The sequence below is a fragment of the Dryobates pubescens genome, chromosome 16 (assembly GCF_014839835.1).
Source record: "Dryobates pubescens isolate bDryPub1 chromosome 16, bDryPub1.pri, whole genome shotgun sequence".
Classification (NCBI taxonomy): domain Eukaryota; kingdom Metazoa; phylum Chordata; class Aves; order Piciformes; family Picidae; genus Dryobates; species Dryobates pubescens.
In genome coordinates, this window is record NC_071627.1 from 7,882,330 (window position 1) to 7,899,407 (window position 17,078).

General features: G+C 43.0%; 1 protein-coding gene across 3 annotated transcripts in view; it reads left to right on the forward strand.

Moving 5' to 3' along the window:
* Positions 1-17,078, forward strand: part of RAPGEF6 (Rap guanine nucleotide exchange factor 6) — a 142,416-nt gene that overhangs the window by 113,335 nt on the left and 12,003 nt on the right. For all 3 annotated transcript variants that reach the window (XM_009896896.2, XM_054168285.1, XM_054168286.1), the window contains 8 exons: positions 51-65; positions 2,826-3,066; positions 4,879-5,262; positions 7,641-7,852; positions 9,099-9,222; positions 12,126-12,149; positions 14,718-14,938; positions 16,849-17,040. In XM_009896896.2, coding sequence (XP_009895198.1) covers positions 51-65; positions 2,826-3,066; positions 4,879-5,262; positions 7,641-7,852; positions 9,099-9,222; positions 12,126-12,149; positions 14,718-14,938; positions 16,849-17,040 — 1,413 coding nt within the window. The remainder of the gene's footprint in view (positions 1-50; positions 66-2,825; positions 3,067-4,878; positions 5,263-7,640; positions 7,853-9,098; positions 9,223-12,125; positions 12,150-14,717; positions 14,939-16,848; positions 17,041-17,078) is intronic.

Genomic DNA, 17,078 nt, shown 5'->3' on the forward strand with positions numbered 1-17,078 from the left:
GTTATGTTTTTTTTTTCCCTTCTCTTTTTTTTTTATTTTCCTGCTGGCAGCTGTTGGGTTTTACTGTAAGTATCCTGATGTATGGCATCTGTAGACCTTAATATTGCATGGCTTGCCTGTTAAGCTTACCCCTTCCATTCATTGCATTGATGTAATTATTACTGGGAGGGCATTGAAGAATTCTGTGCCCTATAATCTTCCCTTCGATGAACCAAATCTGTCAGTTCTCTTCATGGGCACTGTGCTGAGGCTGAGTATTGCATTTTATTGCCACTTCTGCCACCGACACAGAATGACCTTTGGTAGGGTTACTTTGCTTCTCTCTGACCTCAATTTAAAGGAATGAAGCTGCTTTGACGTAGAAACTGAAAGTTGAAATGATAACATAGCCTGGCATTTAGTTTCCTCTTCTGTCGAACTTTACAACTAAAATTACATGCATGCAAACTTGAAAGGTGGTTTATGGTGGCATCAGAAACGGAATAATCCGTAAGAAAATGATTGTAATTAATATTTACTTGCTGGAAGACATTCATGTGCTGTCACCAGATACCTGAATTTCAGTTGCATGGTGGTTCTTTTGTTTTCTTTTTCTCTCTCCTTTTTTTCCCCCCCAAGTTACATTTCAGTTTTTGGTTCTATACTTTGAATATGTTTTGATTTTTAGGTGTGTTGATACCAGGGTGTAGATCTTTGCCTCTTCTCTCGATCTGTTAGGATTGCATGAGTGCAAGCATTTCCCAAATTGCTCAGTGTGTCATTTTCAGCACTTTTCACTCTGAAATAAGTACATAATATTTATTTTTAGCCTTTACTGCCCCCATTCCTATATACATGAAGCTTTTTCCAGTTCAACTAGTCACCAGCTATTGGTGAGCCCATTCTGACACTGTTAGAATAGTTTTCAAGCAGAATTTTTTTTTTGAACACACTGTTTCCTCCCAAGTTCCAATTTATTTGCATCTGATATTGAAGCTTTCTTTTTTGCCAACAAGGAAATACTTCAGATGTTGGGTCATAAATTACCTGCTTGCTTTTTGCTCGGAAATGTCAACTGCTTGCCCTGCATGACATCATTAAACCCTGATGCAGGGAAAAGTAACCCCCAAGTCACTTCTGTGTTAAAAGAGATCTTAAGTTCTTCCTTAAACAGTGAGTTTTGAGAGAGAAAAATAAGTGAATAGGGTGATGGGGTAAACAAAACATAAAAGGTTGTGCTGGAAGGAGCTGGATGCCCAGCAGATGATTCTCCTTCATTCCCTCTCTGATCCCCAGGGCTCCAGGGGCTCTCCTGTGCTGGCAGGTCACAGCCCTCCCTCCATCCTCAGGTTTGGCTCTTATTGCTGAGGCTGTTTAAGGCTGGTCAGATGACAGTGAGAGAAGTGAAGTGCTGTTGGGAGGTTGTGCTGTAATAACAGCCCTTTATGTCTCTCACTGGGACTCTCTGATGTGGCAACTAATGGCACATCAACTTCTGAGGTGGCTTTCCAACAGCTTCAAGATCTGAAGAGGTGGCTGAGGGCTCAGCAAGATCCTCCCACGTTCTCAGGACTGCAGAAAACTTGTGGGGTTTTAGTCTTCAGAGTTGAGGGAGGGGCAGAACTGTACTTTTCTGACCTTTAAATCAGGGAGTACTCTGACTCTTGACTTCTCCCACCACCCTCCTTCCCCCAGTCAGTTTTATTTTGAAAACCTTCTGTAATAACTCATGCAGCAAATAATTTCCAATCATCAAGCTGTAGCTTAAACATGTGCTTCTTTAGATATTTATTTCCTGCTGTAGGCTACTTTGGATAAAGTTGTTCTCTAGTGCATTTTTAATACATAAAATGTGCTATAAATAAGTACAGTAGCCAAAGAATTAACTGCTGGCAGCAGCTTTGTTCCCTCAGGGTGACAGAGCGAGTGTAAAAGCTTACAGCTACTTATGGGAGCAACCAAATCTCCTTTCTCCTTTACATCCTCCCACCCACAGCCTATCCATGCATGTTTACAGCTTCCCGTCCCCAGGAAGGGTGTCCTGGCACACAGCTTGAGCCTGGCTCTTGCAAAGACACAAGAGCCAAAGGAGGGATGATGCTGCTCAAGTTTGAGACATGCCAAGAAGGGCAGTGTACAGCTTAGCAATCACAGAGAATCACAAAATGGTTGGGGTTCAGAGAGTCCTCTGGTGATCGAATCTAACCCCTCTACCAGAGCAGGGTCACCTAGGGCAGGTCACACAGCAATGCATCCAGGCAGGTCTTGAAAGTCTTCAGAAAAGGAGACTCCACAACCTCTCTGGGCAGCGTGCTCCAGCACCCTCACAGCAAAGAATTTTTATCTCGTGTTGATGTGGGACCTCCTGGGCTCCAGTTTGTGCCTGTTGCCCCTTGTCCTATCACAGGACACCACTGAAAAGAGCCTGGCCCCATTTTGATGCTCACCCCTCAGATATTTATAGACATATTAGTAAGATCCCCTCTCAGTCTTCTCTTCTCCAGATGAAACAGCCCCCTATCTCTCAGCCTCATAAGAGAAACATTCCAGGCCCTTATTCAGTGTCTCAAGATGTCCTGTACTTGGATTGTGGTGGTGGAATGAGTACCATCTGAAGTATAATGAGTATCAGTTCAACTGGGTTGGAAATGGAGAGAAGAGAAAAGTCCTCTTATTTTCCTCTAAAACTTGAAGAAAATTACTGTTTTAGTGGCTACTTACCACATCCAGCATGGCTCTTTTTTGTCTTGCTACCTGTTTTTTGTTTTCTGGCTCTCAAACAAGACAGTAAATGACCTTGTGGAAGAAGCACTTCATCCCTGAAGGGTGTTACTGTGTTATTTCAGATATTCCAGATCAAGTCATACGAGTTTTCAAAGCAGATCAGCAGAGCTGTTACATCATCATCAGCAAAGACACTACAGCCAAAGAAGTGGTGAGCCACGCTGTCCACGAGTTCAACCTGACAGGAGCCCCAGAGACCTACTCTTTGTGTGAGGTGTCCGTCAGCCCCGAGGGAGTCATCAAACAGAGGAGACTCCCAGATCAGTTCTCCAAACTGGCCGACAGGATCCAACTCAACGGAAGGTAAATCCCATTTGTTGTGTCTTAGTTTGGATTATTTGGCTTTTAGGAGTGAGACATCTGAAAGAATCATCAGGGAGGGATGATTTAATTGAAGTAGGCAGGTGCCTATTAGAACTAGTAAGTAAGTGTTAGTGACTTACAGAATCCCAGCATGGTGACCCCTGGAGATCATCCATTCCAACCCCACTGCTAAAGCAGGGGCACCCACAGCAGCTTGCCCAGGATCTCAGTGGCTGGGGGGGCTGGAATCTCTCTAGACGAGGAGACTCCACAACCTCTCTGGGCAGCCTGCTCCAGGGCTCCAGCACCCTCTCTAGCAAAGAAGCTTCTCCTTCTGTTTAGGTGAAGTTTCCTGGCTCTCCAGTAATTTCCTGTATCTTTTGAACTGGAGAGCCCAGAACTGGACCCAGTACTCCAGCTGTTGCCTCACAAAGTAAAGGCAAAGTAAAGGAAGAGGGAGAACCTCTCTTGACCCACTGGCCACACACTTCTTGATGCACCCAGGGACACTATTGGTCTTCCTGGCCATGAGGGCATATTGTGAACTTGTCCGCCATCACTCCCAGGTCCTTCTCCACAGAGCTGCTTACCAGCAGATCACCCCTCACCTGTACTGGTGCAGGGGGTTCTTCCTCCACAGGTGCAGGACCCTACACTTTTCCTTGTTGAACTTCACATGAGATTCCTCTTTGCCCAACTCTCCAGCCTGGCCAGGTCTCGCTCAAGGGCAGCACAGCCTGAGGGGGTGTCAGACACTCCTCCCAGTCTGGTATCATCAGCAAACTGACTAAGGGTACACACTGTCCTTTATCCAGGTTGTAGATGAAGATGTTGAGCAAGATCTCTTCCTTCTCTTCTCTTCTTTGTTTCACCCTCCTCTTCTACACCCAAGAAAACCCACCCCAAGACTATATCCAGCTTGCTTGATGACAACTAAATTGAGCAGATCAGGTTAATTTACATAGTGGCTTACTCTTAGGAAGAAAAAAGTTGCATTTATTCTGACACTACTCACATACCTTAGGGCTACACCATACAATTAATTCCTTTCTCAACAATGTCACATTGCAGTGAACTGATGCTAACCTTCCATTTTTATGTAAACTGTTATGAATGTTTCTGAAATGTTAAGTGCTCCAGTTTTATTTGATGACCTGATCCATACCAGAAGGAAGTTTATTAAATAAAGAATTCTTTAGGCTTCTTTGCTAGGCGACAGAGGGAATTTATGAGGAATAAACTTGGGTATATCTGAAAGTGATCTGCTTGGGACCATGGAAATGAATTTTCCAGATACATTTTTATTTCCTGAATCCTCTGTGCTTTATGTAAATATTAATGTGCCACACTTAAATATATGTAAGAATCCACACTAAGTTTGTGTAAGAAATGGAGAAATACATTAACAAGAGATTTCTCAGGACTAATGTGTATTTAAAATGTTATTTCACTGCTGGATTTACAAATGGAAAAGTAAGTGACCTTTTCCTGAAGGTGAAAGCTGCAGCGTGCTACAGCCACAGAACAGAAGGTATTAGCAAAGAGGTGGATTAAACCAGCTCTTGAAATGTTCTCCTACTTCAGTAATGATGGTATTTTGTGCTAGCTAGAGTACAAGGTTATGCTGTCCCTTCTTTCTACTCTCTGTGCCTCTTCCTCTGGGTTGTTAACATCAATGTGGCAGTGCTCTCTCATAAACACCCCTCTGGTGTCACTAATGTCCACGTTGATTGGTGTAGTTCAATGTCTTTGTGTTCACAAAGCCTCTGAAGAGCGTCTCTAATGTTTCATTGTAACTCTATTATTCTTTAGGTATTATCTAAAAAACAACATGGAGACAGAGACCTTATGCTCAGACGAGGATGCTCAAGAGCTCCTGAGAGAAAGCCAAATTTCCCTCCTCCAGCTGAGCACCATTGAGGTGGCCACTCAGCTTTCCATGAGGGACTTTGAGTTATTTCGCAACATTGAGCCTACCGAGTACATCGATGACCTTTACAAGCTGGACTCCAAAACAGGAAACGCTCACCTGAAACAGTTTGAGGATGTCATAAATCAAGAGACGTTCTGGGTTGCCATGGAAATTTTAGCAGAGCCCAACCAGCTGAAGAGGATGAAGATTATTAAGCATTTCATTAAAATTGCCCTCCACTGCCGAGAATGCAAGAACTTCAACTCCATGTTCGCCGTCATAAGGTAAAACTCTTCCCAGCTGTCAGGTCTGCTTTGTGCTGCCAAAGGCAATTGTGAGTCAAAATGGAAAGAAAAAGCTGTATCCTGAAGGGATCCCCCCATGGTTTGAGGGAATTGTCAAGCTTTTCAAAAATCCAGGCTGTGTACAAAGACCTGTGTTGCCACCACAATCTCTACCTTCCTCAACCTCCCAAGTTCAGTCTGCGGTGGTCGATGCAACTGTCTCTTCTTTACCCATTAGCTAGCAGGGAAAGAGAAGATTAGGCCAAAACCACTGTTTGATTGGTGAACCTCAGAAATCTGCTTGCACATTGCTGTCATTTCCCTTCTCTTTTCAGTCCTTACTGCTTTTTTTCAGTGTGCACTGAGTCATATCTGCAATGAGGAGATTACTGTATTTCTTCCTTTCATTGTAAGGACTTCCTCAAATCACTCTTGGTTTAGTTTATTTGTCCTTTTCATTCTTTCCTGTCACCTGCTGCCTTCTCTTTTTTTTTTCCCCTTTGGTTTTTATTTTATTTTTAGAAGACTTTCTCTTCTGATTTATACCAGACACTGCTACTTTAACAGCATTAGTTCAGCATTTTCTTGGTTGGCAGTTTTCTTACACCCTGCTTTTATAGATTCAGAATGGAGTCATTTTGGTTGGAAAAGATCTTTATGATCATCTAGTCCAACCGTTATCTAATTTTACCAAGTCTGATGCTAAACCATGTGCCTCAATGCTGCATCTCCACAGCTTTTTCAATCCCTCCATGGACAGGGATTCTGTCACAGCCCTGGGCAGCCTGTTCCAGGGCTTTACAACCCTTTTGGGGAGTTGTTGTTCCTCATGTCCAACCTTAATCTCCCCTGGTGCAACTTGAGGCTATTTGCTCTTGTCCTTTACTTAAAACCAAGAAAAAAAAGGTGCTGTGATTCACGAGACAAAGATCTATTTTCATGCTGTATCCCAGCACTCTCTCAGAAAATACTATTTCAGAGTAGTTTCTTCCATGTCTAGCCAGTTAATCAAATGGTTTTGGCTTCTGTTTAGTCATACATTAAAGAATTCATGAATTCCCTTAAAGGATGCTGGGCAATCACTGGGGCTGTGGCTCCTCATTACATGGTGAATATTGAAGCTAATTCCTATATTCTGCCCCCTAATTTCTCATGGTTTATTGTAGGTGGATGGAGAAACAGCTCTTCCTGCTTCTCAGTTTGGTCTAATCAGGCCATAACTGGAGTAGTCAAAACAAAAGGCAAATAAATTAGCTTTTGTTTTACCCTTCTTTCCAAGGGAATATGTTTTTGTGAGCATATGCCACGGGGATTCTCTTCCTTGCCTTCCCCTGCACTGTATATCAATAGGTGCCATATGTTCCATGAAATGGGAAGAGAACCTTTCCTAATGCAGCATGTGAAAGAGGAGCTGTGGGGTGACATATGTTGAATTTTCCATGTGAGAGAAGGCTTTGTTTGCGGTTTGACAATAGCAGGAGGAGAGATCTGCATGATAAAAGTAAAATAAAGACAAAATCAGGTTCTGAAGGGTTCCAGTTGAAACCACCTTAAACTGGCAAATTCAGTAATGCTGTGGTTGGGGATTTACTGATGAAGGCTGGAGAATATCCCTTTCTAGGTCTGCAGCTACAAGGGCTTTACAACCATTGCAAAATTTCTGGAGCAAAGTTGATGACAAATTATGGCATGGAGAAAGGATTGACTTCATTTATTGTATTTTGAAATTATTATTGCATGCAACTAATTCTGGGTAATTTTTACTTAATGAGAATGAGGGCTCAAGAACAAGTTCTAGCATATCTGCTGCTTCTAATTCTCAGTTTGTTGGTGCTAGTTTACAAGCGCTCTAATGATCCTCATGTGAAATCTGGCCACTTGTGCTTGGGATAAGCTTTGTGCTGTTCTCATTTCCTGCTGTTACCCCTTAATTTTCCAGTTTGTGCCTGTTTCCCCTTTTCCTGTCACTGGGCACCACTGAAAAGTCTGGCCCCTTCCCCTTGCCCCCCACCCTTTAACTTTTGCTGAGCATTGATCAGATCCCCTCTCAGGCTGCTCTTCTCCAGCCTGAACAACCCCATGTCTCTCAGCCTTACTCCTTACAGAGATGTTCCAGTTCCCTGAGGATCTTCCCAGCCTCCACTAGACTCTCTTCAGTAATCCTTCTCCCTGTCTCCCTTGAAGTGAGGAGCCCGTAACTAGACCCCATATTCCAACTGTGGCCTCACTTAGGCAGAGTAGAGGGGGTGGAGAACCTCCCTTGACCACGCTCGTCTTAATGCACGCCCCGATACCAATGGCTTTCCTGGCCACAGGAGCTCATTGGTGGCTTCTGGTGAACTTGTCCTCCAAGCTAATGACATCTCTCTGCCTTCCAGCGGGTTAAACCTGGCTCCAGTAGCACGTCTCAGAGGCACGTGGGAAAAGCTCCCCAGCAAGTATGAGAAGCACCTCAGAGACCTTCAAGATCTTTTTGATCCATCTCGAAACATGGCAAAATACCGCAACATCCTCAGCAGCCAGAGCATGCAGCCACCAATTATTCCACTCTTCCCTGTTGTCAAGAAGGACATCACGTTTCTGCATGAAGGTAAATGGCAGAGAGAAATAAGAAACTCAGCCTTGCAGGTGCTTTAGCCCTTTTTCCATGACTCCAGAATTCAACCAGTGTCTAAAAGGACCTGCCATCAGTGGAACGCTTTAGATTTGTCCTTTGTAAGAGTAAAATGAAGCAGAGCTCAGATTGTGTAATGGAAGAGCCTGCTCCTAGGTAAAAATCAAGAGTTAAAGGCATGGTTTGAATATTTTATAAGCCATGTTAAATCTCCCCTCAGCTGCCCTGAGGTTTAGGGTGGAGAGTAGGTGAGTGCTAACTGATAGTCACGCTACTTCAGATCTATTTTCTCTTACAAAAACTTGTTGCTGGAATGTTTTGAGATTTTTTGTTGTGGCTTTCAGACAGCTCTGATGCTGTCACACCTCCTACTCTTGCTGTCGGTGTTTTCAAGGGGTTTTGTTTAATCATCTCCATTTTGTTCCTTTTACACAGAGCTCTGTTCACAATCCAAGTTAAAGTTAAGCATTCCCAAGTACGCCCAGTTCTTGGTTGTGATGTTTCAGAACTATTTGAACTCCTTTCAGGATCACAGAATCATAGAACTGTTGTGGTTGGAAAAGACCTCTAAGATCATCAAGTCCAACCATTGACCTAACACATTGATGTCAGTTCTGTATTTTTATTTATTCTAGCATCTATGCCAGTGACCTTGGACATAGTTCACTTACTCCCTTTTCCTCCTACTAGTTACTTTAGGAATAGATTCACAGGAGCAATGCTGGGCAGTCTGAGTGGATCTGACTTCTGCCAGTTTCCCATTGCCTTGCTGTTTTCTTAGAATCACAGAATGGTTTGGGTTGAAAGGGACCTTGAAGGTCATCTAGTTCCATTCCCCTGCCATGGGCAGGAACACCTCCCACCAGCCCAGGTTGCTCAAGGCCTCATCCATCTTAGCCTTGAACACCTCCAGGGAGAGGACATCCACAACCTCCCTGGGAAACCTGTTCCAGTGTCTCCCCACCCTCAGTATAAAGAATTTCTTCCTAATCTCCAGTCTAAATCTGCCTTCCTCAAGCTTCAGTTCATTCCCTTTCATCCTATCACTACAAGCCCTTGTAAAAAGTCCTGTCCCAGATTTCTTGTAGGCCCCCTTCAGGTACTGGAAGGCCACTAAAAAGCTGGAGGACAGGAAGGAAGGATGCTGCAGGGGGACCTAGATACACATTGCCTTTTGAAAATATTTCTGACTCTCTTTATTTTCTCTGTTTCCATTCTGCAGGAAATGACTCTAAAGTGGATGGCCTGGTGAATTTTGAGAAACTCAGAATGATTGCCAAAGAAATTCGCCAAGTTGTCAGGATGACCTCAGCAAACATGGACCCGGCTGTGATGTTCAGACAAAGGTCAGCAACTTAGCAAGCTGGTAGGATCAAAGGTGTTTCAGAGTGGGCAGGGATCTGGGTTTGTGTCTGCATCATTAATATTTCATTGTATAACTTCCCATTGACATTTTCCATCAGAACCATCATCTTTATCAGATTAGGGCAATGCAGTCAATGCTCCCAAAAGCTGCTTTTAATGACAACTAAACCAATTTGTCGTCTTTAAAGAGCAGTGAAGAATAGGTTCTGCTTGTGACTATTCCTGTTTTTTGCTAAATAAAAGGTCAGTGTCAGCAGAGTTTTGAGAGAGCTGCAGTATTAGGGAGAAAGTCATATATAAAAACACCTGTGTATGAATCTGAAGTTTTGCTTCAGAACTAACCCAAAGCCTACTGGTAACATCCTAAACCCAAACAAAATATTTAGCATTTGTTCTAAGCACAGCTTGCTCCACCTACGGAGCGGTTGATATGTTCAGGCTGTGAGCAGGTGGAGGATGTTTGCTGGTTTTATTTTGTCATTGTGTTTTGGTTTGGTGTTTTTTTTTTCCTGATGCATAATAGCATCAGGGTCTGTGTTAACTAACTGCAGAATAAAAACACCACAACTTCTAATCTGGTGCTGATTAGCTCTAGATTATATTTAGTGCAACTAAATAATTTCCTGCATCTATTTGCTGAGCTGAAAGCATCAACAATTCTGTTGTGTCCTTGCAGAGCCCTGGTGCCTGCAGATCCCTGCCAAGAAAGGGCTGTTGTGCTGCCCTTCCACCATCAGTTTGTTCCTTCAGCTGATGGGCCAGACAAAAGCCCTTCAAGATTGAGTTTAGGGGGCAGCTAGTGACAAGATGATCATAGAATCATAAAATTGATTAGGTTGGAAGGGACCTTTAAAGGTCATCTAGTCCAACCCCCTGGCATGATGTCCTCTGCTGAGTCACTACATCTTTTCTGCTTCATGAAACAACAGAGTAGTCTCTTGAGCTGTCTTTTAGGTGTGTGTGCCAGCAGTGGAGGGCTCTTGGCACACCATGGAGTGAGCAGAGCACAATGAGAGGGAGCTTAGCGGGCAGTTGCTTGGATGAGGTGAGCATTGTACTAGCCCTGATTAAATCCCAGTTGATAGCTCAGCTGGGCATCTGGAAATGTCTTGGATTTATCACTTCACAGAATCCCAGCATGGTGGGGGCTGGAAGGGACATCTGGAGATCATCCAGTCCAGCCCTCCTGCTAAAGCAGGGTCATCCAGAGTAGGTTGCCCAGCATCACAATATCTAGGTGGGTTTGGAATCTCTCCAGAGAAGGAGATTCCACAGCCTGCTCCAGGGGTTTCAGCACCCTCACACTAAAGAAATTTCTCCTCATCTTCACATGGAGCCTCTTAGGTTTGTGCCCCTTTTCCTGTTGCTGGACATGACTGAGAAGAGTCTGGCCCCATCCTCTTCTTGTCCTCACCCTTTCTCTCTTGCTGAGCATTGATCAGATTCTCTCTCAGGCTGCTCTTCTCCAGGCTCAACAGCCCCAGGGCTCTTGAGCCTTTCCTTCTCTCAGAGATGCTCCAGGCCCCTCAGCATCTTCATAGCCTCCATTGGATTCTCTTCAGTTGTTTCTCTCGAACTGGGGAGTCTAGAACTGGACCCAGTACTGCACATTTGGCCTCACTAGGACAGAGTAGATGGGTAGGAAAACCTCCTTCAAGCTGCTGATTGTTTATGTGTGTACAGTGGAAGGAAATGGTGTATGCAGGGATATCTAAGTGTATATGAGTCCAGAGGGTTGGTTCCATGTAGTCTTCAGTGGTCAGGGTTCTCAGACAGTCAAGAACCCTGTCTGGTTTTTGTTTTCAAGGCTGAGTATGCTCTTTGTTTTAGAGTTGGTCTAATCTAGTTATGAGACAAAAATAACCGCTGCCTTGTTTGTGTTATTTAAGGATGGATTCGTTTCAAAGGGAGATTCACCTTCACACTGTTGGATTTGAATTTGCAGCATTTCCCTTTTAACATCAAGTTCTAACACTGCTTACTGAGAAGTGATGCTTGCTTGTCAAAAACTTTGACATTTACAGACTAAATCAGTCTATAAATAAACTTCCCTGACGCCCCATGTGCTTTCTAAGACCTAATGAAGCCTGATCATTAAATGAATTTAAGAGTAAATAGTTACCTTTATGTTTCCCAGCATTACAGAAAAAGACTTTAATGACCATAATTTAAATTATACACACTGCCATAAAATGCTTAGGCATCTAATATTAGAGATAGTGCCAAAGATTAAAAGAAAACAATTCCCTGTTTTCACATCATTTATATTCATTTTCATTGCCCTCTGGTGTTTGATCTATCAGTTTGTGTTCTGAAGCACCACTAAATGCTTTTGAAGATGAAAAATGAACAGGAAAAGATGTTTGTTAACGAGGACATGAGACTTGCTAGCAACTTCATTACCCATTAATATAGAGCATCCAGTTCTTCAGCCTGTGTTGGGCAACTAGCTTGTTTTCCAGCAGGGGAAAACAACATCTTCAGCTTGAATACTGATTTCTCATACGCTTGCTGCAGCCCCGATGCAAAGAATAAACTAATTGAATCACACTTTCTGCAAAGTGAATAAAAGCAAAACTGATTTTACTTCAAAGAAACACTTAACGAGAAAATTTAACTTGAGTTTGATTTATGAAGCCATAGGTTAGACTTAAATAAAAAACTGATAGATGTTCCTCCATATCCAAGTATCTGAGCAAGTCCTGCCCTTGCATTCCATTTAAACATTGTGTTATTGTTTGAGAAGAATTGTGCTGTACAGAAAGTTTTTTCTTTTCTGTTCTTTCCTGTCTACATCTTTCTTCCTGACTCTCAACTGTTTTGTTTTTTTCCTGTGCTTTTCTGTTCAAATACATGCTTCAATGTATATGGCTCTTGCTTACAGGAAGAAGAGGTGGAGAAGTTTGGGGTAAGTGTAGAGATGAATGCAACTAAGATAAATAAAGATTATGCAACTCTTAACATACTGCATCCTCCTCCTTAGTGCATGCATCTGAAATACAGCATGCATTTTATTAACCCTGCAATACCTATATTTTGGACAGGAATAAGGGGTTACAGTCCACATTATATTGCAGCTATACAAATCCTGAGTTGCTTTTTTTTGTGTATCAGATAAGTTGTTTGAGTTTTGGCTTCATGCTTAAAAAAAAAATCCTGCTGTGCAGTTGAACTGGAAGGCAAAATATTTTTGGGAGCTCAAGAACTTGCATTTGAACATGTAACAGAAAAGTTCAAGCCATTCTGTGTTGTAAAAGTATAAAGACACTTTGATTTGTGATGATGATACAGGAATTTCCCACCTGAAGTTTGAGTTCAAGCTTCAGAATATTTGGTTCTAGTGTATATTTAAAACGTATCTCACATTTCATACCCCAAAATCCTCAGTGATTTCACTGGGAGCCTTGCAAGGACTGAATAATGAACTGACTATGAATGGGCCAGGACTGACTGACCCATAGCAGGGAGCTCCAGATAACATTGCAGCCATATTTTATGTCTTCTTATGTGTGGTTTTGCCTATAAACTGTTGTCTTTGTACCTGAGTCTATGTGCTGGACCTGAGACTTCTGCTAGGCAAGCAGGGCAGAGTAGGTTTGGCTACTGGTCCCTGATGGGAAAATGGCAACATAAAATCATAAAATGGTTTGAGTTGGAATGAACCTTAAAGATTCATAGATTGGTTTGGGTTGGGAGGGACCTTAAAGATAGCCTAGTTCCAACCCCACTGCCATGGGCAGGGGCACCTTCCCATGAGCCCAAGTTGATCAAGGCCTCATCCAACCTGGCCAGCCAGTATCATCAAGTTCAACACATGGGTGTTCTCGGTGCAGGAGACCTTGCTTGATGACATTGGGTAGTTGATAATCAACCACTTTCAGTGCAGCTCATGGGGAGAAATTCCTGGGACTCAGGGGGACCCACTGTAATTTCTAACCTTTGAGATTACATGAACACAGATGAGTAAGGAAGAATCCTTTCTAATGGAAGTGGAATTAAATTGTGTTAAAAAGCAAGTCCATACTGGAAAGAAAAAGTGTGTAGATAAGCAATAAAGTATTTGTGTCATTAAAAATGAGCACCATGGAGTTCCCTGTTTCATTACATAGTAGCTATTGGCTTAGCTCTTGCCTGGAGGAGACAGGAGAGGACATCCCTTGCTTTGAATAGATGTGAACCCATCGTGCCTTTTGTTGCTTCTTGCCTACAATGGCATTATTTGTTATTTAATTCAGATACAAATTTCTGCCACTTTTCAAGCTTCTGTTTTCTCTTTGGTTTGTTTAACATCTGAAAACCTTGTGCTCGGCTGTTTCCCACTCTTTCTTAGTTTTTCTAAGCTCAATGTGCTCCATTCTCCAAACTTCCTCAAACAGTGTTTCATTCTCAATCTGTTTTTTCTTTTTAGCTCTTCTGTGCTGGAGATTGTTTATTCTGCCACTTGTGGCTCTGTAAATGCATCCAAGATCTTCATAAACATCTTTACAAATAATTTTAGCCTTTTAAACTGAAGTTAATCTTCTTGACTGTTTAAAGAACCCCACAAACAAGCAGCTTTAAACAATTTTATTGACACTTTCCTTTAGCATTTATGTGTAACATAGGCAGTGATCTCCAATGAGTAAAGAATGGATTAGAAGTGGTGTGGCCACAGGACTTTGGGGAGTGGCAACCAAGGTGATGCATGTATTTGAGCTACTCCAAGATCTAGGACTGGCTGTCAGGAAGGGTAACTGCTGTGCAAGAACCATTTTGGGATTGTTTGGTTTTGTCTCAGCTGCTGGTAGAGTTGGCAGCTCAAAATTAGAAGTATTGAGGAGCATCACCTTTCAGAGATGCAAGCCTGTACAAGTCTGGGCATCTGTGTATTCTCACTGCCTTCTGGACCTCTGCTGGGAGACATTTTTTAATGAGCTGCTCTTCTGTGAATGTTTTTAATGGGAGAAAGAAGTTGAGTGCATAATAACATGGACTTTCCATACCGAATAAAATTTTCCCCTTACTTAAAGAAGGTCAGAAGCTCAGTTTTCTAAGAGGATTACACCAGGTACTTCTGTGCTCAGCTGAGCTGAGTTTCTGTTGTAAGGCTGATGCAAACTGGGCACCATGTGCCTTAAAACAGTAAAGCCATCCAGTTTGTCCTCTCTTACCATCTGCAGCTGAAGCAGCATTGGGGTCTGCAGCACAAACAGCAGAGCTAGATAGGTGCTCCTTTGCAGCATTGTGCCTCATCCTTGCTAGTTCCACACTTCCATATGCAATCCTTTTCTAGACTCCAACTGCTGCTATTGATTTACCAGAGTATTTTAAGACAAGTGTTGTTTTTAATGCTGTTCATCTCTTTAACTCATTTGCATCAGCATGCACTAGCCCTAACTGAAGATGATTGGTATTAATCTGCTTTGCTATGTGCTGCTGTAGCTCCTCGTTGCTGTCGAGAGCTGAAAACTGACCACCCTGCTCTTCTCTTTTCTAGATCCCTGAGCCAGGGCAGCACAAACTCCAACATGCTGGATGTACAGGGAGGTGCTCACAAAAAACGTGCCCGCCGCAGCTCACTGCTGAACGCCAAGAAGCTCTACGAGGACGCGCAGATGGCCAGGAAGGTGAAGCAGTACTTGTCCAACCTCAACGTAGAGACAGATGAAGAGAAGATCCAAATATTGTCACTTCAGTGTGAGCCTGCCTATAGCACTTGTAAGTACAGTGACATAAACCAGTGTCATGATCTAGGACATTTGTAAAGATCTCGTTTCTTCCCTAAAAGTACTCATTTAAGATCTTTCTCTTCTCTCGTCAAGGAAAAAATCCTTTGCTAAGTGCTTGTTTGTCAATTCATGTGCTAACAGCTCCAGCAAACCAGCATTTATCTTCAGATCTTGGCTGAGCTCAGAAAACTTCAGTGGTGTTTTCTGTTTTGACCTTTAGTTCTGAAGCTGTGTGTCTTTTCATCAGTCTGGAAGGAAATTCAATAGTACATTAGCTCTGTTCTTGCCCTGCCGTCCTTGGACAGAATTAGGAAGGATAAAAGTAACGTTTACCATATGAAGAGCCAGAAAATGAAAAGAGACAAAATCAATAGAGAAATGGCAATGGATTACAGCTTGGAATAAACGAAGATTGTGGAGAAGTTAGGTCAATATTGACTGATGGGATTGACATGGCTTGACAGTCAAAAATTGAGGGCTGCAGCAGGACAGTTTCCAGAACTTGAACTCCTGTGCAGCTGTCTCACTGAACAAACTGTTGCCTGACCAGCTGTCCTATACAGTCAGGACATTCTTCTTCAAAAATGGGAGCTGGTGATTGCAGTTGATTTTGATCCTTAGAAATGTTCACTTCCATGAAAGGTAATTTGTTTCAAAATTGGCACTGGTGAGACCACACCTTGGATACTGGGTTCAGTTTTGGACCACTCACTCCAAGAAGGACATTGAGGTGCTGAAGCATGTCCAGAGAAGGGCAACAAAGCTGGTGAAGGGTCTGGAGAACTGGTCTGGTGAGGAGCACCTGAGGGAACTGGGGTTGTTCAGTCTGGAGAAAAGGAGGTGTAAGGGAGACCTTCTGGCTCCCTACAACTCCCTGAAAGGAGGTTGGAGCCAGGTGGAAGTTGGTCTGCTCTCCCAGAGGATATATGATAGGACAAGAGGAAATTGTCTCAAGTTAAGAGGCTGTTGGTGCAACGTTAGTTTTCAATTCTTTTAAATCAATCATTTAAAATCTTGGTTCTATGATGCTAGGCATCTCCAGATTAAACACTCTCAGTTTCCTCAGCTGTTCCTCACCTGACCCTTAACCCAGATTTGTTGTCCTTCTCTGGACATGCTTCAGCCCCTCAATGTCCTCCTTGGCATGAGGTGCCCAAAACTGAACCCAGCATTTGAGGTGCAGTCTCACCAGTGCTCAGTGCACAGGGGTGCTATCACTTCCCTGGTCCTGTTGACTACACTGTTGCTGATCCAAACCCAGGATGCTTTTGGCCTTCTTGGCCACCTGAGAAAGCACAGTGGTGCAAATAGGTTATATTTTGCGCATACCCAGAAAAGCAGGAGGTGCAGCCCCCTCCCAGCCTTTCCTCAGCAGCAAGATTTCTCATGGCCTTCCTTGTGAAGGAGTGAGTAACGCTGCAATCCCAACATTTTCAGGGGAATTTCAGGAGAAGTTAGGTGGCCTTAACTCCAGAACATACTAGTTGCTGGGTGATTAAAGTAGAAAGTGACTCAGGGCTTCAGGTTTTAAATCAATTGTGCCACCTAGTGAAAGGCTTGATGCCAACTGCAGAACAGCTGTGCCTTCAGCTTTGGGTGTCATGATGTCATTTTGAAGGAAATTCTGTAATGCTTTTGCACCTTTTGTACAGACCTTGATTGTAGAAATAAATCATGTTTTTTTTCTCTTTTGGTAAACCTCTCTGTGAGGGTTTTTTCCATGCTACTTCACGTAAGAGCCTCTTCAGTGTAACAGGATAGGTGTGTTTGGAATGGAAATGGTTTCAAATACGTTTTCTGTGCTTCATACTCTGGTTGCTTTGTCTGGTTACTCAGAATGCCTGCAATAATCCTGCAGTTCCAAGTCCAAGATATCTGTATTCAATTTTTCCATAACAGTGACAAAGAATTTAAGTGAGCGAAGAGGAGGGAAATCCTCCGAAATGTCTCCAGTACCCATGAGATCAATTGGCCAAAGCACCAAATCCCATCAGCATCAACAAAACAGGATGAGTCAAGTTCTTCAGGTTCCAACTGTGAATTTATACCCCAGCAGGAAAAAGGGACTGACAAAGGATCATGTCACATTCAGTGAGTATCTTCAGCTCACCTGTCTGGAGAGTTTTGTA